Here is a 22868-nt window from a genome sequence, read left to right on the forward strand (position 1 = left end):
GTTGCATTTGTTAAACAAAGATACTAACATTTTTATAAGGTGTCTTGAGTATTTAATCATTATATAAATGGGAAACTGAGGTAGGAATGTTAAGTCACATTTTAGTTTGCTTTGCAACCTGAATGGGATATGGGATACTACAGTCTTTCATCTAAACACCCTTTTTTCTTACTCAGTAAAATCTTGGCTGTTACTTACAAATACTGTGTGAAGTGTTGGGGGGCTTTGGCATTACTTCTGTGCCTGTGTCGTGTTCCACAAACCACTGTTGTGTTTAGTAAATTGGATTCTTTTCTCATGTTTGTGCCGCTTTAAGTGTTGATTACTGTTGAGCTCAGGTGTGTATCTGTTACTCTGAAGAAGCAAGCAGATTGCTCCTGGGTCAGGGTGTCAGTGTCTGTGCGTCTGAGGTCTGTGAAGAAAGAAAGAAGGAAAGGAGATCTCTGACTGCAAGGATGTTTTTATCTGCTCATGGCTTTTTAAACTACTGTTTCTGTCCTTAGGGTTTATATTAAGGTTACTTTCTCTATCTGAGAGTTTTAATTCTTTATTCTTTCTTTTATATTGTATCGTAGGATATATTTCTAAGGTGATAGCAAGTGCTTTTTCTCACCGGAAAATTCAGTGTAATTTTAAAATGAGGTAATTACCATCTAGTTAGATTGGTCCTTGCTTTATCTGTTTTGTGAGGGTTTCACCTGGACAGAAAATTAAGATCTTTGTGCTGGGAAGGGTTCACTTTTATTTGTGGTCTTTTTTTATTGCAATGTTAGTCTCCTAGAGAAAGTATGTTTACTGTATAGTAGGATTAATAGCATGGAATGGATTCTTTCAGAAGCTCTCTTGCTGATCACATTACTTTCTCTTGCTTCAGCCAAGTACTGGGTTGTAATTGTATGAATTGTTGGCAAGGAGTGATTTGAGCAGATGCAATTAGGAGGAACAGGGGAAAACTCCGGGATTAAGGTAGTGGAAGAAGTGGCAAGTAAGTCAAATTGTTCTTGAGATGTCATGCTAGTTTGGAGCTCTACTGTCAGCAATGAGTAAGGACTGCAGGGGGCACAGAGGTTATAAATCAGGGTTGACAGGTAGTGGCAGAATTATGAATCAGTATTTTGAGAATTAGGAATTTGTCTGTGGAATTAGATTCTGTTTCCCTCCTCTCCCACTCCTTCCTTGCCTCCAGCTGAGCTTGTAATGGAAAGGCTGAGGGGAGAGGAATGGGAAGGAGCAGAAGGATGTTTATTGCTGCTTGGGAGGAATGTAAATTAAGGAACTAATGATGTGCTCTGAATAAGCAGGTTTGGTTTTCTTGCCTTCTCACTGCAGATTGCTACAAACAGCCTGTCTCTGTCTCTCACTCACACATGAGCGTGTGTGTAAATTTGACCTGTTCCTAGGAAAGTCTCACCAAACTGAGTCATGTTTTTGAGCATCTTCACCCTTCTACAGAAACCAGAAGTTTCTTGAATCAGGTGTGATGCAGGAAATCTCCACCAACACTTGTCACATTTAGGACTACAGTGCACTGTGGGAAAGCTGTGTCTGGTTGCCAAAGCTCCGGGAATAATTCCTTTTCTTTTTTAAAAAAAGTTAGAAAGTGGATTTTGAAAGCCTATGAGAGAAGATGGAACAGTGGTGCTTCACCACCACCCTTTTTATTTCTTGTTGAATTCTGAAATGTCTATGGGTGCAGGGCTGGCTGATGTTCATGCACTCCAGATGGGCTCCTTGCACAGGGAGTGACTTACAGTAAAGGTGCCAGAAAGCTTCACACATGGACCTTTTCCTTAAGCTGCATTTCTGGCAGCGAAGTGGGAGTGTTCTGAATCCTCCTTTAGCAGGAGGCAGTAAGAGGAGGGGTTCAGTGGTATGCATTACCAAGCATGCTGTATTTTGCAAATGACAGAAACAGGAAGCAAAGGAGTGATGGTCTTAGTTGAGAGCAACTCCAGTCTAGCCACTGGTGCTGAGGAGCCTAGAGAATTTTTGGACTGATAAAATCAGTAGAAATGAGTGAAGCTACATGTGTTGCTAAGTGATCTTGGCATTTAACCTAGGACTTTGTCAAGTTAACCTAGGAATGAGGAAGGAGTGGTTCAGTTCTTTTGGAAAACTGTAGGGGCTATCGAAGTCCCTTTCCATCAGTAAGAAATACAGGTCACTAGTCTGCATTTTAAGTGGATATAATGCTTGCTTCAGCCACTTTAGGTTTAATACAAGGAGGTGTTGTGACCCAATCCCAATGTAGGCTCCTGACTGAGTTAACACACACAGCCCTTTTAAAGGGCCAGGCTCTGATAGCTTTCTGAGTTTGGTATCTGTTGCAGGTTTGTTCTTACTGTGTAGGATCCTGTTTTATCTTGCTGAATAATCCAGCCCATTTCCAGCCTAACTTCACCAGCCAAGCTCAAGTTTTCCTTGGTCATGTACTTAGGAAACTGGAGCAGTATCTTAAGATTGGGAGCTGTCTGCTGGAAACTGCTTGGCTTCATTCAGTACAAAGATTTGCAAAATACAGTACAAAGCCTTGTCTGTGGCAGGTAATAAAGAAGGTGGATGAACTGCTTTAAGGGAGTTCTACAAAAACATTTTGCTAGATTTTTGTTGTTTTTAAATCCTTTCCCTCCACTTCCTTGTTTTATCATCTTACCATGCTTATTTTGCCCCTGTGCACAGGCTGCCTCCAAAAATTAGGGACTCATCTCCTTCCTAAACCACTCTCATAATCCTCACTGTCTCTGTGAGGATCACTCAAGCAAGAAGGTATGAAGAGAGATACTGTTCAGAAGGTGTGAAGGAGAGAGGAAAGACTTGCAGTAAAAACGATGCTTTTGCTTTGGCACAAACACTTATGATATCTTCCTGCTTGTGTAATTTCTTCATAAACATCCTGATCCCTGAACTGTATATTCTCTGGACAGCATGTCACTTAATTATTTTTCACTGGATGGAAAAACTATAATTCCACTAAATTAAAAATAGAACTGCAAATGGGCTTGGTTTGATCTTTCTGGCATCTGAGGCAGAGGAACAAGATTAATTCCTGCAATTAGATGTTAATTGATGTCTGAGCATGTCTATTCCTAGAAACAGCAAGACCACACATAGCATAACTAGCATCTTTAAAACAGCATCATCTGCCCTCTGTGCACAGCAAGCACAGAACTGGAGGAGGGGGAAACATACTAAGGGGCCCATGTCTAAACAGAGCAGTGGGGGATGCTGTGAAATGAGCAGAAACTTGTGCTGTGGAAGCAGGAGTGCAGGCTTTTAAATGGTTACAGTTTGGTGGCAAAATGTGCAGAGTATTTCAGAAGAACTGTGGTTTTGTTTGTTAAACATGCATCCGCTTTAATTTCATCACTAATCAAGTCTGTGCGAGGTTCACATCATAAGCGACTACAAAGGTTTATTACAAACTGATGAAATATCTAAACACAAAAAAAAGAAAAAATAAAAAAACAACCCAGAAATTTTCATTGGCCTTTGGAAATCCCTATACTAACAGTTTTGATTAAATGGAATAAGAGGTCACTGAATTTGGTCCTTTACCTACTGTGTGTAACAGCTTCAGTTATATCCATTTCAATAATGAAATTCTGTTTCTGTGCTGCCTGTGCCTTAAATATAAAGCACCATGCACTTTATATATTTCATTTTGCTTCCATTTTACAATACAGTAAAAATCTTTTTCAACTAGAATAGATGCTAGCCTTGGACACTGAAGTGCTGAATAGAATAATAAATCATGTGCATCGCTAGCTTGACTTTCATCGAAGAGTCTCAAAGAGCTTTATAAACATCAAGTAATCTTTCCAGCATGCCCATCACAACTGCAGAGTATTACTGCCATTCTGCAGCCCCAATCAGACTAAAGAGTTTACTGTGTATGTAATGAAAGGTTAAGCCCTGTTCCAAAGATCTTTGAACAATTACAGAAAAATAGGAGAGGGATACAAGAAGCTGGAGGAACACAGGGTAACAGTAGAAGGGGATTTAAAAAAAAAAAAAAAGCAACTTGGGAAGTGACTGGTGTTGGAACAGCATGGTCTGTCCAACTGTTGCCATCTATCTTGTGGGCAGTGCAGTGAAGATGAGACCTAAAGAAATTTTTCAATAGCTGTCTGGGTTTTACTGTGTGACTGCTTCCATGTTTAAAGGGCAGCACAGAAAGGGTATGCCTGAGGCATGCTTGTCTTGATGTGCAATGCAGTTTGCCTCAGTATTAGGAGAAAAAAATTCTTGAATGGAGGTAATTGGGCTGTGAAGGAATAAAGATGGTTGTTTTATATGTGGTAGTAATGCAAATGGACCAGTGGGCTGAGGAAAACAGGAAAACAAAAGTGGCCAGCCCCTTGCCCTAGCAGATCAGTCAACAAACAGAATGTGAATAGTGGGTGTTATGACAGAGCTCGCTGTACTTGCACCCTGTGTGATCTCCATTCTGTATTCCTGTTTCCAAACATGTTCAGTGAGGAATTTTTAGCATAAAAGGGGAAGTACTAAAACATTATCATCAATGTAGAATATTGTATACAGCCTGGTCACCTGCAGTTAAACCAATTAAGCTGCAGCAGGTGTGAAGAGAGCTCTTCTGATCATTTAAGAACTGTAGAAACAATTTTAGGAAGCAATGTCTGGCATGTTTATGCTGTGCAATGATTCCTGAAGTCTTCTGGCCAGTCATGTTTGCTTCCCCTTGTATTCTGTGTGTAGTCAAGTAAGTGGGGCAGTGCTTTTTGGGGGAAGGAAGAACTTCCCTCTAGGATTTCCTTCTAGCCCAGTGGCAGTTAACACCTGGAATAGTAGGGACAGTGCTTAAACTGAGGTTATGCTTTCCAGCCCAGGTTTCTTAAGATGCAAAGTGTGAGGTGCATCAGCAGCAACAATTACTCAATTTACCCTGAGATCTGTTCTCCCACTTCTGAGGTGGACATGCCCATTCCTACCTTTCACAAAGGGCAGAGACTACACCTCTGCTCCCAGCTTCTGAGCACCGAAAAGACTCAGAAGAGGAGACTCCTTTGGGCACCTTCTGTTGGACTAGACCCCTTCTTCTCTAGTTTCACCCTGAGACCCCCACCTCTGCATTTCTCATTTGTGTTCTGGTCACCTGGCTGTTCTTCATAAAGCTGAAGCAGACTTTGATTCACTGTCTGGTCTAGGTAGCACTCTGCTTTTTTAGTAGATTGTGTCTACTGTATAACTCCTTTCAGCAGCATAGACAGATCCAGGTAGTCCCTGGTGTAAGTGATGTGCAGAAATCTGTGCAATTGAAACTACAACTGTCTATAAACTATAAGCACCTGTGTTAAAAGAAAACCCTCAAAGCTTTCACATTGCTTCTGCTAACCAGACTGTTGGATCCCAGGGGTTGCCTGGGTGTGTGTCATGCTGCTTCTCTCATCCTCCACACCACTCAGGACTCTTACAGTACAGAGGGTTCCTTTGTGCCACTACTGTAGCTGTGGCTGCTGCCCCTGCAAAACCACAGTGCTGGCTACAGCTTGGTAGCTCAAGTTTGTTAGCGTGGGCCCCTGTGCTGTTCCACGCTGTTACTGCTGGTGAACCTTGCTGCTGATGCCTGCCTCGGTGGCTGTAGCTTGTGAGTTGAGCAGGACATATACCTGCTGAAATCTTTGTGCAGGTTTAGCTCTTTGTGCTCTTCCTTAGCATCATCAGTGGACTCAGGTGGCTGCTGTGTCAGGAGCTGGGTTTTGTGAATCCTGGTTTGTTATTCTCTGTGTATCACATAAAATGGCTGTGCTTTAACACTGCCATGTCATTCCTGGCTTTAATCTAGAATCTCAGAGACTTTGTGCTCTGTGTCTTCCAACCCAAGGATAACGGACAAGATAAAAACATGGGACTGTGCCTTGGATGCAACAAATCAGGCTGACTTAGAAACACTGGCTGTTGTTTCATTCTACAACTAGTGATCTTAAAGACAGCTATTGGATCTGTCTGGGACTTGCAAAGGTGAAGGAAAAGAGAGGTGACACTGTGGGTGACTGCCCTTTAACATCAGCACATGCTCTGTTCCTTTTGCATGTCTTGTTTGTCCACTCCAGATCTCCATACTGGGTTATAATATCCGTGTCTCATTCTGATGCAGTGAGATTTCACAGCCATTTTAGTGTCAGTCTGTTGTAGTAGTAAGTGCAATACCTTGCAGCAGTTGGTCTCTTTGAAGCCAAGGATCCAGGCTCAAAAGCTGGAAAAAAGACACACTGACTGCACAATTTATAGTAGTATTTTACTTGGCATTCTGGCAGACTGTGAGCATGTTAGCAGGCTGTGATGCTGCTAACTGCTGTGAGGTAATGCAGGTTCAATGTTGGTCAGTTCTTAGGTGGGATACAGCTAAGGGAAGATTGTGTGCTGCAGGGTGGTGTTTTTTGGTGGAAGAGCTAGCATTCCTCTCTCTTCAAGGGCAGAGAACACTTCAGTGTGATAATAGGGGATGTTGTCCTTCTGGAAGTGCCATCACTCATGCGTGATGCAAAAACTGCATCTAGTTTATGCTGCAGTTAAAAACTTCTCAAGGCACTGTGGGTCTAATTCTGCATGGCCTGTTGAAGTTTCCATGTAAACAATTTCAGTGCTGCCACCCTAAATCTATGTTCCTGTGATAACAAGTATTTGAGGTTCTGTGAGTGAAGGACTATGTTTGTAAGAGGAAAATGCGTGTGAGAATGTGTTCCTGAAGCACTGGTGATAAATGGTAACAGTACAAGATTTAGCTTAAACCAGGTGGAAGGGGTTTTGCTTTGCAATTGCAATGGGTTTAGGGCATACACGGCCTTGGTTACTGTTGCTGAGTGAACAAGCTGTAATTTGCTGTACAGCAGGGTAACTCAATCACTTGCAGTCCTATTCTGGATGGAGACAGCAATCTCATTTGAACATGATTGGGTTTTTTTTCATGCCAAAGAAATGTGTAGTGTTGCCAGTGTGGTTAGAGGGATGGTCATTAGTCTGTGTTTAATCCACACATTTGATGATTTTTCTGTGTAAAAAGGCTTGGGCTTTGTTTACTTCAATGTAGGAAACTCAGCAGAAGGAAAGTGCTCTTTGTGTTTGAGGTTTTCTTCCTGTAGGAACAAATTCTTCGTGGTTGAGCCCTTTGCAAGTGAGGCTAGGTCTAGAAGTAAAATTTCAGCAGTGGAGCAAACATTTGGATTTGTCTAGTGGGACGTAGTGATGCCTTGTGTTACCTCCAATGCTTGTGGCATTCTAAATGTCATCTGAAGCATTTCAGTTCTCTGATCTGGAATTGTTGGGCACCTTGGGTTCGCAGGGGATTTCTGATACTTCTTTGTTGCATTTAGACTTTGGTATGACTGTAGAGACTCATCGCAAATTCTTCCAATGGTATTTCAGCATCTTTGCTGTCTTTTAAAGTCCAAGATGAAAAAGAATGTAATGAGCCACCTAATCTGCTGTCCCCTTCTTATATAGAAGAGGGACTGCTTTTTTTCCTCTCGCCACTAATTGACTTGATCTCCCTTTTGTACTTGCTGAAGGCAAGATGCTGCTATGTACTTGGAACAAAGAGGAAAAATGGCATGAACAAGGTAGGACAGTTCAGCTACCACTGAGAAATATGCACTAATTACACTAATTTTTCACCTGCATCTACAATGAGAGATTTGCTTGAGAGACAGAGTGTGGGGGTCCAAGATAAACCATTGTAACCTATCTTGCCTTTGATTTGAACCTATCTTGCCTGGGTGGTTGTTTTATCTGCTGGATGCCTGTTTTACAAAGTGAAACGATTCCAAATGAGAGAAAGGAGCCTAGCCAAAATACACGACCTCAGATGTCCTGTTTGGATGGTGGGGAGATGAGAGAGATTATGGGGGTGCTGTATAAGTGTAATTAAAAAAATAAAAGTATCTATTTTTGCTATTCAGAAGGCACTTGTCACAGTTTCATCTGCTGGGTTCAGCATCTCACATTGATTGGCTTTTGCAGTTTGACTCTTTCTTGTATTTAAGGGGAAATGTATTGGAAAAAAACAGAAATGGAGCAAATTAGGCACCAAAGCCATCCTGATATTAACTAATTGGATATATCTCTAAACACTGAATAACCCCACAATCATTGCTGAAGCTATTATCAAACAATCAGAGTATTTCTCAAAGCTAGTAGATACAAAACATGCCGGCAGCTGCAAAGGAAGCTGTAAAAAGAGAGCTTTTAAAAAACATTTTGATTCACACATCTCATTTAAAAACAAAACAAAAAAATAAAGCAATTACACAAACCATCTCCCTCTGATTGCCGCACAGCTTACTAAACATGAACCATTTACATTCTCCCCTAAGAAGAAGCCATTCAGAATGACCCAAGCCACTGCACAGGTTTAAGGCCATTTGGCACACAGTGCTCAACTGCCCATCACTTGAGACCCAGTGCTACCTGTGGGCTCATGGAAACCTGCTGTTATCTCAGTTTCTCTATTTCTGTCATTTGTTGACATCAAGAAATTGAGGTTATGGAAGATGTTCTTTATGCGACTAAAACAAATGCTACCTTATTGGCAGCTGCCTCTGCTTAGTTTCTTCTTTGTAAAGGGAAGAAGAGTATTGTACTTTCATCTCTTCATCATTTATTTTTAAGTTGTGCATTAAATCTGACAACAAAAAATCAAGGTTCAATACTCTGAATTAAATTTAGCTAGCTCATTGTTCCCAGCTCTTCTGTTCATGCTTGGCTGCAGGAAATTCATTATCTTAGCTGTACTGTAATAATGCAGATTTCAGGCACGTTAGTTGAGTTGTGCTAAGACAGTTCTTGGTCTTTTTTTAGTCTGTGCAAACGGCACCAGCTGGATGGTGTATGCAGCAAAGGGTCTAGCTGCTTTGTTTGTTCAGTTTGTTTCAAGTGCTGTATGTTGAGCAGAGTAGCAGTGAGGAAGAGCTGCCCATTTATCTCATAGCTGCCTCACTTAGATGAAATACTGTGGAAGTGTTTGTATATTTGCTCTGAAAAAGAAAAAAAAAGAGAGAGAAGAGAGAAGAGGACAGAGAAGGGAAGGGAGGAGAGAGTTCAGTTAGGAAAACCTTTTAGAGAAAAGGAAGAGCAGCGACACCAACAGAAGAGACAGAGTTGAGTCCCTCTCTCTTTCAACCAAGACAGAGTGATGTGGAAGGGAGGATTTGTTTTGAAACTCTTTTACTGACTGCCTTACCAAGTACATCTCAGTTCTTTTATCTATTTGAAGAGCAGGCTTATTTTAGAGCCTTTTAGAGATTAGGAGCTTCTTGGTGCACTTTGATATGCTTATTTGAAAGAAGTGGGGAGTAGTTCCACATGAATACTCAGGCTGATTCAGGGTCCTGTCACAAGCTGTTTTTCTTCTCTCCTTTTACATTAATTGGACAAATGGAAAATAATGAAGAAGGGACATACAAGAAGCTACCTGGATCAATAAAAATGTCAGTTTGGCTGCATCAATGCAATAGGCAGAACTAATGTCATTTGGCTAAATAAATGGGTGTGTTTTGTGCATCATGGCTGTCCAGAGTGCTTTAAAAGCAAAGATGATGACAAAGCTCAGCAGCTACAGGCTACTGTGGCTGGATGATCTTAGAGCTGAAGAGACCGTGCCCAGTTTCCAACAGGAAATTATCTTTATGCCAAAGCATCAGTTGTCCCGAGGCCAGAGAGTGGGCCACGACACTCAACAGGGCAAGGGGTGGTTACAGTTTATCTGCCAAAATGGCAATTCTGTCAAATCATAGCAATAATATGAGTTTTTACTGAAGTCTGGTCAGTGTTGCTGCTGCTGTCCTTGTAGTTTGTATTGAGGAGCTGAGCACTGTATAGCTAGCAAATTTGCAGTCAGGAGATCTCAGCATCGGACGGGTCCAAGACCCACAGTTTTAGATGGGTGACAAGGATTCAACCAGATTTCAACTAGACAAGTACAGCCCTAAGACTGTTGGCCAGGTGTGCAAGCTAGCTTGATCAAGGCCTTCATAAGCCAAGCAATATACTCTGAGCAATACTCGAGGGAAGTGCAGAGCTACTGTGTAGAGTGGAAAGATGGTCAGTGCAACTGCACCTATTTAGTTGTTTCTTGTGCCCTTAGGAAGGCTGCTTCTCTCCTGGCATCGGACCCACTTTTTGTTATAAAGAAGTGTTTTGTCTTTTGCTCACTTCATTTCCCACAGCACTCAAGTAGGATTACTTATACTGAGACATTGTAACACAATTGCATAATTCTGTGCATTTAATTTCTGTCTACAGAATTGTTACTGAAGGAGCTGCTAGTTTGTGTAGGAACAAGTTTCATTTCAGCCAGGTACCAGAAATCTTCCTGCTTATTTGTTACATCTCTTACTTCTCAGCTGCTAAATGCTGCAGTTCAATACAATTAGTCCATTGATTATTAGATAAATGCAGATGTGAAATTGGAGTGCAAGCAAAGACCTGATCTATAGAAGATGTAGCCATCTGAGGTGGGGGAGCATTTCTACTTTTAAGGCTGGTAAAACTTCAGCTTCTGGGTTCACTTTGTCCCAGTTCTCCTTCAAGAGCCATATACTGGCTTTATGTATACTCAATAAAATAATTTAATGTCTGACCCTTTCTCCTACATGTAGGTAGCTTTTCTTCTGGAATAAGATTCTAAAATGAATACTGACAGACAGCCTCTTAACAGTCTGGAGATAACACTTTGAAACAAATATTTCAGTGCTGTACAAATATGATTGCATGCTTTGTTCCCTTTCCCAAAGGGCAAGTATCTCTGGGAGGAGACAGTCAAATTTGCAACATTGAAAGCAAAATCAGATGCCCTCTTACCATGAGAAGAGGCAGAATAATACTCCAGTTAACCTTAGGTAGCTTAAATGGCTTGTAAGAAGAAATCAGTCTAGTGTAGAGCCCAGTCACCCTGGCTAGTGACCTGTCGTTCTAGTAAACTCCCTTGTCTACTTGTTTTTCATTTATTACGAAAACCAAATACTGAGCCAAAGCATTAGTTCAGCACAGAGTCAGATACGTCATATCTTGGCACTGTGCAGTCACTGCTGTGGGGTTCATTCTGAGCAAATGAAATAATGAATGAGTTCCACAGAATGAAACTGTGGCAGAGATCTGCTGTTTCTGTTCCCAAGGAGCAGTTTGGTCTTGTTGCACCCACAGGTTTGGTCAGTAAGTAAAACTGGTGTCTGCAGGAAGCTGTGTATAAGATGGTAGAATGGGTGCAGTCAGTTCATTAAATGAACTGCTAGATTCTGCCCTCAGCCTGGCTACTAAGAGAGGCTGGTTAGTGCTAATCCTAAGAAGCAGCCAAGCAATTGCCTGTGTTCCACCCTGTCTTGCATAATCCTCCACCCCCACCAAACTTCCTGGTACCATCAAATACCAAGCCACCATTGGAACTATGGCCAGGAGCTGGTGGGATGTAGGAACGAAACTTGTGTGGATCATGTGTAGCATGTGTCACTTCACTGACCTTTGCTTGCCAGCTGTTCAGGACCTGGAACAAGACTTGGGGGATGCAGAGAAGGAAGGTTTCATCATGGACTGCAGCAGTCCACAATGGCATGATGAGTTCTACTCTTTTCTCTTGTCTTCTAGAGTTTTTGATCTATCATTTGCCACACATTTGCCACTTGTCTGAGGAAAGGGGCTGTATGTTACTGCAGAGAAGTTCTTAAGCCCTTTTGCTGGAGGAGAAGGTCTGCATGGCACAGGCAGATTGTGGCCAAGTGGTGTAGACACAGTGCATGAAACTAATACAGGAGATGCCTCACTAGCTCAGCATTGCCCAAACACTGAACTGTCAGTATTCTACACATCACTATCCTTTTATCCTGCCTGTCTGCCAAATACAGGAAGTTTCACTGTGACTTCTCTCCACAGCAGCAGTTTTGTACTCTTTTTATTCATAGAGGAATTGACACATGGGTCTCAGCCTGGTCTGGTGACTCTGGATTTCTTGATACTGTCTGTGCCTTCAGAGTGATGAGCAACTTGTGTGCCAGTTTCACTGGCGATGACATTTATGGTTTGGCATAGTCAATAGGGACAAATACACAAACAGAACTTGATTCATTTATATGGATGGGTTTGGACTGTAACTCTATTATCAGAGGCTACCGTATCCAGATAAATTCAGAATCAGTGGACACTTCAGAGCTTGGTATTACTTCTCAGTCCTTGCCAAATTTCAAGACCAAATTGCTGAACTGCCTGCAGGTAAAGGTTGAAAGGGCTGTCATCTCTAACCAAATAATGCCTGTGTGTGAGACTATCCTGTGAGTGTCCCAAGCCTATTGCAAATTGAGGTATGTGATCAGGTTCCATATCCTGAAAAAGGAAAGGGTTTTTTTATTACTTTTTCCACCAGCATTTGACTAAGTCTTAGCTTGCTTGATGCCTCACCAATACAAAATAAGTTGTTACACTTTCTTCATAAGGCCTACGTAGCACAGAGGTAATACAAAAGACTGGTTAGAACAGCATCATGTAAACCCTTTGTTGCAAACCTTTGAAGTTCAGCCACCTTCATTGACTGTAAGAGTTGGCATGCAATGCTTGTCCTTTTATTTGTCTGGTTATGCTGGCACAGGTAGAGCCACAGTAGTCATGGGGAGCAGGCTGAGTAATTTGTATGCAATAGAAGCATGGCATGAAGAATGTGCTTCTGGCTGAAGTGAGCAAGTCATTTTATCAATAGGTTGTTTTTTTTTTAAACTGAAGACTATATCTGGCAGCTCCAAATTAACATGCTGATGAATTCTCTGTGGGAAGAGTTAGTTTCCTTGGAAGAATGTACTGCTTTAGATTTCTCTTCTGTATTTAGAAGATCAACCCCTTAGCCGGATGTTCTAAAATAAAGGATAAAAATTAGCCATTCTAAGACTTAATGCTTTCATTCTTCTCATACCATTTGGAGTAGCAGTTATCTAGTAATGGAATTACACAGTATCCACAAGCTGTAGTTCACAGTTAAGCTCTCTCAAACAGAAAGTTGCACCAAGAAATCCATGAACAGTAAGAACAGTGAGGGCCAGACTGTCTAACTGTGAAGAATTACATGGTGTGGGAAGCCTTTTGCCTTTTTTTCTTTCTGCTGTTAATGCCCCAGCCTGAGCTCCCATGGTGCTTTCTGAGAAATCAAAAATGTAGTGTTGTATTTTAAACATATCTCAGTATTGGAATTCTATTTTGGTACATATTACATGAAACTGTAATCCTTGCTGTAGCTATTTAGCTGTCTACTGTGTTGTGTCTTCAGGCTGGTCTCAAAAGAATTGATCCTTCTCACCTTTACTCTAGAAATGTGCTGAATGCTGGCTAAGGAAAACTGATCCGTGTTGATGTTAAGTGACTGAATCAGGGCTGGTGTGAAACAAATGCTTGAAGACTGCATTAATCTTTCTAGCTTGGGGGATGTATGCAAGTTGCATAGGGCCTAACACTTGTTTCACTTCCTGTGAAGTGATTTAAGTTTCATAGGCTGCTGAATTTCCTTCCCTAACTGCTGTCAGCCACCCCAGAAAGCACAATTCAATCACATATCAGCACTGTCTTGTTTAATACATTAGATCTCTTTATAAACAATTTTATTGTTTCACACAGCAAATGTGGTTAGAAACAGCAGGTACAATATACAACTTGATTGCCTTCAGGGACACATGGATTATAGGTTCTGTGAATCCTGAGATCTTTTGAGGCTTGGGTAACAGTGCAGAGCACCACTGCAGCAGCTGAGCCAGCAGCTGACTTGCACATGCACGCAGCTGGGGCAGCATATTTGGCTTTACCTTTATTATCCAGACGGAGAAAAGTGAAGGCAAGGAACTGGTGGTGAGCTACATGAGTAGTTTGATTTGGGTCTGCTCAACCCATGGCTTTTGTGTAAATCAAATCTGCCTGTTTCAGTAATTGTGACAGTTGAGAATTGTCTTCATGAAGCTTGATGTGAAGAAACCAACCTAATCCATAGCATCAACTACATGCTAGTAATTTTAAGTCAATCAGTGCGATTGATAAACATTTAGCATTACTTTGCTGTGATAGCTTTTTTATCTAGAGTAACAACATTTGCTTAAAAATAGAAGGAAAGAAAGAGAATTAAAGACAGAACAAAGACGACTTCTTTTATTCTTGCTCTGGACGGGTATTTGGTACCCGTAGAGGTACCATTAAACACTGCTTGCGTATCTCTAGTGGCTGTTGTATCAAGCTATCCTTAAGGTTCCTTGTATTGAGGAAGTCCACAAAGAAAGGTAAGAGCAACAAAGAAGGGGTTTAAGTTGGAAGTACAACTCAGCCTTAATGTTATTTGCTACAGTGTATAAAGACTTTTTGGAATTTCATATATTCTAAACAGCAGCAGTCATTTAACACTTAACATTTTTGTTACAGGAGGAAACAGCTACTGGTAATACAAGCCTCAGTCCCTTTATATCATCTCCACTGTTGTCTTCACACAGAGACTGTCTTTGAACATGGCAATCTGGGGAGCGGCATGGCAGTTAGCTGATGAGGATGATGGAGAAAGCCTACAGATATTACAGCAAACAGAGGAGCCAGGGAGAAGAAAAATGAAGGTCTGCATGGGGGCTAGAACAGAGGCTGACAGAGGTATGAGGTAAGTTTCAAATTGCATGTGCTATTTGAATTTCCCTGCTGCCATTAATTTAGGAGTTGCTGCCTCAGACCAAAGTATTGCTATTAAGGTAGTAGGTGGCATATGGTCAGCAGCACTTACCTGATCCTACACCTGCATACACACATGCACCTGTCAAGAGTTCTGTGCCCCTAGGAACAGCATGAGGCACTATTGAAAAGTACTTGTAACCCAACTGTTTGCATTCAAACTTCTCAGCTGCTAAGGCCAAGTATTTTTAATCAAATTGTAAATGAGCATAATTATCCTTCCAGGACTAAGTCTATGGTAGTTGACAATGATTAAACTCCAGCTACTCTTAAACAGGCAAATTGAGAAGTTGGAACATGCTGAGTTTCTCCAGAAGACAAGTCAGACAAGGGCTGATTTTACGTATGTGGGTGTGCAGAAATTGAAAGCAGTTTTTAGCCCAGAAGCATAATTTTGCTTCAGACATTTCATGTTCCAGATTTTTGTGTGTGTCTGTTTATGGAAAGATCCATTTGGAATTATTAATTTTGACAGGACCTGAGACCAAACAATCAGAAAGAAAAGACAGTGGGTGTGCAGTATGATTTGAAGATAGTTATAGAATTTGTAACTAACTGCTGCTTACCTGATCAGTATTTTAATCTATATAAACATGGGAGGCAATGAAGGGGAAAGTCTGCATGGAGACAGAATAAACAGAAGACCTCTGGCTGCTATGCACATGACAGTCTATCCAAAGGAGCAGGATTCATGCAACACTCATAGCGATGGATCAGTTAAAACATTTGTAGTTAGCCATCACTTTAAAACTCAAGTAACAACAAGAACAGTTGTGCTAGCCAACAGTAGTTAACTTTAACTTGCTCTTGGAGCTTTTGATCTTCCTCATGCTGCTGCCAAATATAGAATGTTAAAAGATGCCTCCAGAATCTGGTCTAGCTAAAGCTTTCAAGAATCTAAACTGATTGTAGTATACTTTAAACATTGCAGAAGAAAAAAAAAGATAAAACTGTTGCTAGAATGAAGAATGAACTCTGAGGCTTATCTAGCAGAGGGCTCAGATTCTCTTCTCCTTCCTCTACAAGTCTTGCATTTATTTGCTCCTTCAGAAGCTAACCATGAACCTTTCCTGTAGCTTTATTAATGCAGAAGTGCTGATCGTGCAGGCTTTCCTTTCAAAGCAGGATACGATGCCAGACCCGCCCTTGTAAGGATTGCAACTTTGCTTCAGAGACCCTGAACAATTTAGGAGGAGAAAAAAACCTGCACCAGTCTTAAGTGTTCTGAGAACCCTCAAGAGAGCTCCTTCAGAGCATCTCTGATACAGCACGTGACTTCAACACTTTGCTTTCAGAGATTTTTTAATTTTTTTTAAAACCACGGAAGTGTTTGGAACTCAAGTTAGAATGTGGTTTCCCATCCTCCCTGAGCACACTACTTGGAAGAGGGAGGGAAAGTGTCTTGTGCACCTCAGAAAAGAATAAAAGGGAGTAAGCAACACATAAGTGGTGGGTGCCATCTTCTGTCCTTTCGTGTGAAGGGAGAGCCAACAAACAAGAGTAGGTCTCTATGATTTTATTCTCAGTACTTACAGTCACTGCACCGTGCTACAAGTTATTAACTCACAGCATCCTATTGCATGTCATTAGCTCTGCACAAACCTAGCAGAAAGGAACATTCTGCTTATGGTTAAACCATTGCCACTGACACTTGCTACTACCTGAAGAACGAAACCCTTTTGTTAGAGGATGCAGTAATTGTCTTTAAAAACTATATTTAATTTCAATAATCTCAATAATCTAAAATCAATAATCTTTTCCTAGATGCGTGTATTGAATTTGAAATAATTTACAGTTAAGTCTTATAAAGTTCTGCTTGTTTTTTCTTCCAAAGAAAATAGCAGCATATTGCAAAATGGGAAGGTCCTGTAGCAAAATATGTAGTTATTACTAAATAATCCATCAAAAATGGTTTCTAATTGTGACAGTCCTGTTTCATTCCTTTGCATATAACACCTGTTGCAGAATTGACTCAAACTCTACACAGGTATATTCACAAAGATAAAGCAAAACAGTCTGCTGTAGTACAAAGTCAAGGAATTTGGTGCTGTTTGGCAATTAATCATTTGCCTCTTTACCATTTTATTATCTGAGCTGACTTGAAGAGGAACGTGGAGGTGATCCCTAAGCACTTGCCAATTTGCGTCCTCTGCCTCCTGCTTTCATGCCTTCTTTGCCTTCTTTCTTCCTGACACAACTTCAGATTGGAAGATAAGGGATGCAGAGTTTATGGGAAGGTGTATATGAACAGTATCACAGAACTGAAGTTCAAAATATCCCACAGCCTAAAATCCAGAACAAGTAAATCATATCTGCATTAAGTTTTGGTTAATTGAATAAATAGCCTATCATTGTAGTAACATACACAAGGAGGTTATCACCTTTATAGACCAACGACCATATTTCAATCTGCTTGAACAAACATGCAGGGGCTTGCCAGGAAAACAAAGTTCATGCTTTTTTTTTTTTTCCTGTGGTGGGTATTAAAAAGCAAAAAAAAAAAAAAAAAGCAAAAAAAAAAGCAATATTCAAGCAGAACTGCTTTCAAATGCCCAGCTGCACACACTGACCACTTCAACAAAGAGGGAAAATGAATGAAGACTAGGAAGAAAAAGAAAAATATGTCCTTCTCACTGATGTCTGGGAGAATTTAAGAGTGGCTCTTTGCAGCAGCACTTAAGTTTGTTCTCCTGGAAAAGCTGCTAGCAGTGAGAGACAAAGCCCACTACTGCACAAATGCACCATGTAAAATGTGCACTGAGTACTTCTGAACAGCTTCATCTTATGCACTGTTGTGGTCCCTTCTGTAGCAAAGTATGCACAGACACAGCCTCAGCTAAGCATAAGGTTATGAACTAGTTACACTAGACCTATATACTTATACTGCAGCTCCTGCCACATCAGCTCTTGTGTTAAACCACAGCTTACTACTGCTTGTATTATTTCAGTTGTGTGTGCAGAATTCTAATCAGGTATTTAAGTGATGAAATAAACATCTGGTGCCAATAAATACAGTTCATTTTAAGTAGTGTTGTCTTAAATGTTTCCATTTGTTTTCTAGGTGTAAAAGTTCCCAGGAGCATACAAAATTATTTCCACTGTGAATTGCCTACAATCTCTTTGTGACTTGTTTAGATCTTTTTGCTGTTCCCCTGACAACTGACAATTTCAGTAACTACACTACAACAAAGAGACTGTTAATCCATTTGTCTGGACACTTAACTGCATCAATTATTCCACTGATGAATTTCTTGGAATTGATTATAATACCTGTATTTTTTTTGAAACCATTAATATCAGTTTTCTTCCCTGGTGAGTCTTTGTGCTGAAATAGTAATTTTAAGATTTAAAAAGTGCTTTTATCCCTTAGACATTTATATCTAAGTTGTAGCATAGTCACAGAACAAACTGCTGTGATTGTAGAATGAACTGAATACCATGAGTACAAACTTAAAATATAAGCAAGACATGGTGTTCAAGAGGCCAGGGGATTGCAATCTGTTCAAAAGAAGAAAGTAACGCAAAACTCAAGTTTTAAAAGTATTTAGCACCTTCCACGGAGTAGATAAAAGCAGTTAATATTATTTATGGATTGCTATAATTGCATCAGGATGCTTCAGGATGTTGCTTCTGCACTACTGAAGAGTAGTTCATATTCTCAGGTACCTCATTTTAGTTATACTGCTTCTCGTTCAAGACACTAAACTGCTTTGAAACAAAAATCAGTGCAATTAAGGACAGGCTCTGGCACAGCAACCTTCATGGGCAATTCTTATTTTTTGCTTGAAGCCTTGGCTTGCACCCATCTATAGGTTTGAAACTTGATGAAGAGAGAGTTGTTTTACATAACTTACCTGTACTGTAACACAGCCAACTTGTTAAAGAATATCACAGTTTTATAGTTGAAAGGACCATACTAATTTGAGGAAAAAATGGGTGTATGTGGCACATGAATCAGGTACCATTTCAATTACAAACAATTTTCAAAATTCTTTTTAAATTATCACCTTGATATTCTCTCTCTTGCTAATACAGTCCATTGTTTTTTAATTAGCCATGTGTTTCTAGCATCTAAGTGATTAAGAAACAATAGCTACTCCTCTACTTACAGCCTATTATGATTTGCTAGAGCTACTCTTGGTGCAGAAGCTGTCAAAATGCATGAAAGAATATTTAAGAACTTTTAAAACTTTGATACCAACGATACAGTGCAGGATATGCATTTGACTTAAAGAGTAGGAAAAACCCATTCTTCTGATTACTGTATTTAACCTCAAAATTATATTGACCAATACTCAGGCTACAGTAGATTTAGCCTGATTTGTTTACAAAATAAATCACTAAACTTGAACCCAGCAGAAATATTATCCTCCCCTTCCAAACTGGCAGAAAATACTGTCCACCTTCCACCAAATTGTAAACTCAGCTTCAAGTTGCTGGCCTAATGTTAGTATTTTCCCCATTCTTAGATGAACTTGGAGCAGAAATGGTGCAAAACAGCAAGACCTGTTGGAATAGGCAGAAAGGAATTCAAACTTTAATCTGATTGGTTTAATTTTTTTTAGCAGGAGGAAAAAGAATAAAGTTACAAGATTCTTTAATATTTTCACAATGTTAAACTAAAACTGAGCTCTAGGCTACATGTGTAAGTAAATCTAGAACACAAAAGGGTTAAATAAGATCTTCTTTTAAGATACAAGAACTTAAGCTTTCTTTACGTTTAACAAACTTCACAGAACAGATACTGCAAAGGAACAACCCCCTCCCCAACTTTTTTGTTTAAAGTGAACATTGTCCATAATTCACATGAACTTTAACTAGTGTTCTCTCAAGAGCCACCTTGAAACCATCTGTGCACTTGTAACAAGATTAAAGAGAATATTAAAGAGGAACAAAATAGCATCTTCAGTATTAATGCAGAAAAGTCTTCTGTATCAATCAGAATGCCCATCAAATGCTATGGTAGGATTTTTTGTAGGAAAAGAAAGTGCGTATCACAGCAGCCGCCAAAATCCATGCTTTTTTTGAACTGCTCATGGCAAATGTAAATGACAGTCCTTTTGACAGTCCCTCTCACCAGGACCATTTCCTGAAAATGCAGCACATTACAGAAGGTTTTGCTGCTGGTTTCATATTCTCGAATAACAACGATAATAATAATAAAAAAAAAACAAACAGCTTGCCTATTAGCTTGCATCTCATAATGATGGGACACTTCTGATTTGCTTCATGGTTAATTAACTCTAATACAGTAAGATGCTGAGTGTGTGTGTGTGGAGAGACCTATATATATTATTTTTTTTTTTTCTTTTACAATTAGTTGTCTCCTTATTAAATGCTCCTACCTGGCTACCAAAACAATATGATTTGGCCTATAAGGAGTTAGTTACCTGTAACAAGTAGAATGGAGGATGAGTCACACAAGCTTAGTCCCAAAACACTGGGATTTTTCAAGTGACACATTACTTCACCCTTCTGATGTTTTGTATCTGCCCAGTATTTGAAGATGAGACAAAAACCTTTCCCTCCCTCAGGATTTCTTACAATTTTACCTAGTTGTTATTTCCTTACTAATAGACAGAGAAGCTAAATTCACTCAGGATTAAGCTAGGCCATGTCAGTACAAATCCTTTTTACCTGTATAAGCTCTGCGTGCAGCAGGAGACGTACTGATACCATGTTTGCTTTTTTTTTGTCTCTAAACTGACAAGACTGGTGTGATTCAGCTCAGCTCAACGTGACATATCATAACGCGGAACCATAGGTCTAAACAGATCCAAAATGTTCTACTCCATGTAATGCTTTTCACATTCACTTGCTATACTTGCTTTGCAATAGATCTGGGCAGAGATTTTCATGAGAGCGTTCAGCTGCATAGAAACGGGGCTGCTAGAGCCCATCTGATTATCTCATTGACACTCTGGAAGTGAGGAACACAAACTCAATCTGATCAAGGGTGTCTTACCGGTTGTTCCCCAATACTGTTACTGAATTCCGTTTGCTACAAAATGTCCTTTTTTTTTTCCCCCCCAATATATAAGTCTAGCTACAGAAAGTCAGTCTGTAGAATCCAGCCATGGCTACTGTGCTGTGAATTAGCCTTATTTGATCAATTATCAGATACCTGCACTTAGCAAAAGGCAAACAAGAGCCAATCAGGTTTCAGCCAGTGGGAATGGCTGCACTGCTCAAGGTACGTGGAATCTGTTCCCACAACTTGAAGAATCTCTGTGGATGCCGTGAAAAAAAGTATGCACCATTTACTGCTCTGGGATGGAGTTGGCTTTAAAGTGAGATCATAATTTAACTGAGAAGAAAGGAAAAAAAAAACCAAAACAACAAACCCTGATAGGTTCTTTACACTAAGATAGATATAAAAATTTTTCATAAGAATCTCTGTCCCCCTTTCTTTTTGGCTTCCTGGGAAGAACCAGAAAGATGTTCCTACCCCAACAGAATCCCTGATGCTGGTGACACTGCCTAACTCAAAAGCCACACGCGATGAAGGCACGAGTGACCAGTCAGGTCTTCTGGGCTTAAGCAGCTGCAGTTGCTGCTCTTAGTAGTATTTCACCTCCTCAGGATTCACTAGCAGTGAAGAGGTGAAAGGCTGCACATGAAAGTTTGCCCGAAAGCTGTGTGCATAGCAAACTTTTACACCAGCTTCTATACAACTATTTGTTTTAACTCTGCAGCTGGAATGTTTCCAGCGTAAGGCTTTTAGAGTGACTCCAGCAATAACAGAAGCCTTTGGATTTTTCTCCTTTTGTTTAAATCCACTAGCCATGCTCAAAAATAATATTTCTTCATGTTTTGTTTTTACACGGTGGCTAGCAGGCACCTTAGTAACCAGCCAGAAATCAATTTCAACCACCATCAACCCCTAAACTACAGTACCAGGACGGTTGGCTAAAGAAAGGAAACTGATTGGCTGTAGTCTGAAACTTGCCTAGTACAAGGTGTCTGGCTGACTTTGTCCTAAATAAGGCTAACATTAGTGAACTAAGAGAACAGCATTTGGTTGCAGTCTTGCACTCAGGAACATCCTTCGCCAATGCGCTGGCAAGATCTCCCTACTTTCCGATCCAGTTTCACCATTTTCATAATGGCTTCCTCACGCCCACGTCCCATGTGGTCAAACGTGCAGTCGTGTTGTTCGGGCAGGCGATGTAACATACAGAACACATAACCTGATGTGGAAAGGGAGAGAAAAAAAACACTGTTAAGGACGTGGTTGAAGTGGCAGAATCTTGCCTGATTCAGAAGTGAAGGAACATCTACCGGGGGATCGCTCAGTTCTCAACAGTGAATGCCAACTCTAAGTTTTTATTGATCTTCCTTACAGGGTGTTAATAAATATGCGGTTATTTACTACATTTTCTTGAGTATTTATCAACACAGTATCAAAGCTCAAGTCATATTATGTTTGGGCTCAAGCCCCCCAGATCATCTAAACTAGGTAGGCCCAGATAGTAACCAAGCTAATTTTTTTTTTAAAAAAGCTGATCACCTTCACCAAAGTATTTTCTACTTCATGGGGAGTTGGTTGTAATTTCTGAAATTCATCCCTATGGTACTTCAGAATTAGCTCCCAAGCAGGCATTTAAGTCAGAACTGTTACATCTAAGCATCTTGTTTCCTCCTTACTGCCAGCACCCCAAGCTGGCAGCAACTGTGGGAGAGTTCACTGCTCCTCTACTGTTCCAGTTCTCAGAAGCTTCCCTTCATCAGCTGTTCTGAATCTAAGTATGAGGAGTGAACAGACATAAGGACATGTCATGCCACATGATCTTGCTCTGGAGCTGAAAATATGGAAGTTTATTGTCTGTCTAAAGCTTTTTGGTGTTACTCAGTTTTCCAGGGAACCCGTGACACACAAACACACGGTGGTACCTTTTCCTACAGGTGAGGAGGGCATCTTCAGCAGCCACTTCTTCCTACTCTACAAAGAAAATCAGCTTTTTTCTTATTTGGCCCTAACACTTCATAACAGTAAAGAAATTGCCTAGATTTCCTACCACTAAAATGAATGTTACACAGCAATATGTAGTATTACAGATGATATAGCAGGAAAGGGAGTCACACAGTGACAGGGTTCACGTATTCCGCTGCATATGAAACCAAGTGCGATACTGCCCACACTGCCATATTTTTTCTGCCTTATGGTGCAAAGAGCATCA

The 22868-nt window shown here is 40.4% G+C and overlaps 1 protein-coding gene across 3 annotated transcripts in view; it reads right to left on the bottom strand.

Annotated features, from left to right (window-relative positions):
* Positions 1–19203: 19203 nt before the first annotated feature.
* The window catches only part of ZFAND3 (zinc finger AN1-type containing 3), a 134032-nt gene continuing 130367 nt past the window's right edge, over positions 19204–22868 (bottom strand). For all 3 annotated transcript variants that reach the window (XM_051613718.1, XM_051613715.1, XM_051613716.1), the window contains one exon: positions 19204–21878. In XM_051613718.1, the coding sequence (XP_051469678.1) occupies positions 21724–21878 (155 nt within the window). In that variant the 3' untranslated portion in view covers positions 19204–21723. The remainder of the gene's footprint in view (positions 21879–22868) is intronic.

Source organism: Apus apus, chromosome 3, assembly GCF_020740795.1.
Source record: "Apus apus isolate bApuApu2 chromosome 3, bApuApu2.pri.cur, whole genome shotgun sequence".
NCBI lineage: Eukaryota > Metazoa > Chordata > Aves > Apodiformes > Apodidae > Apus > Apus apus.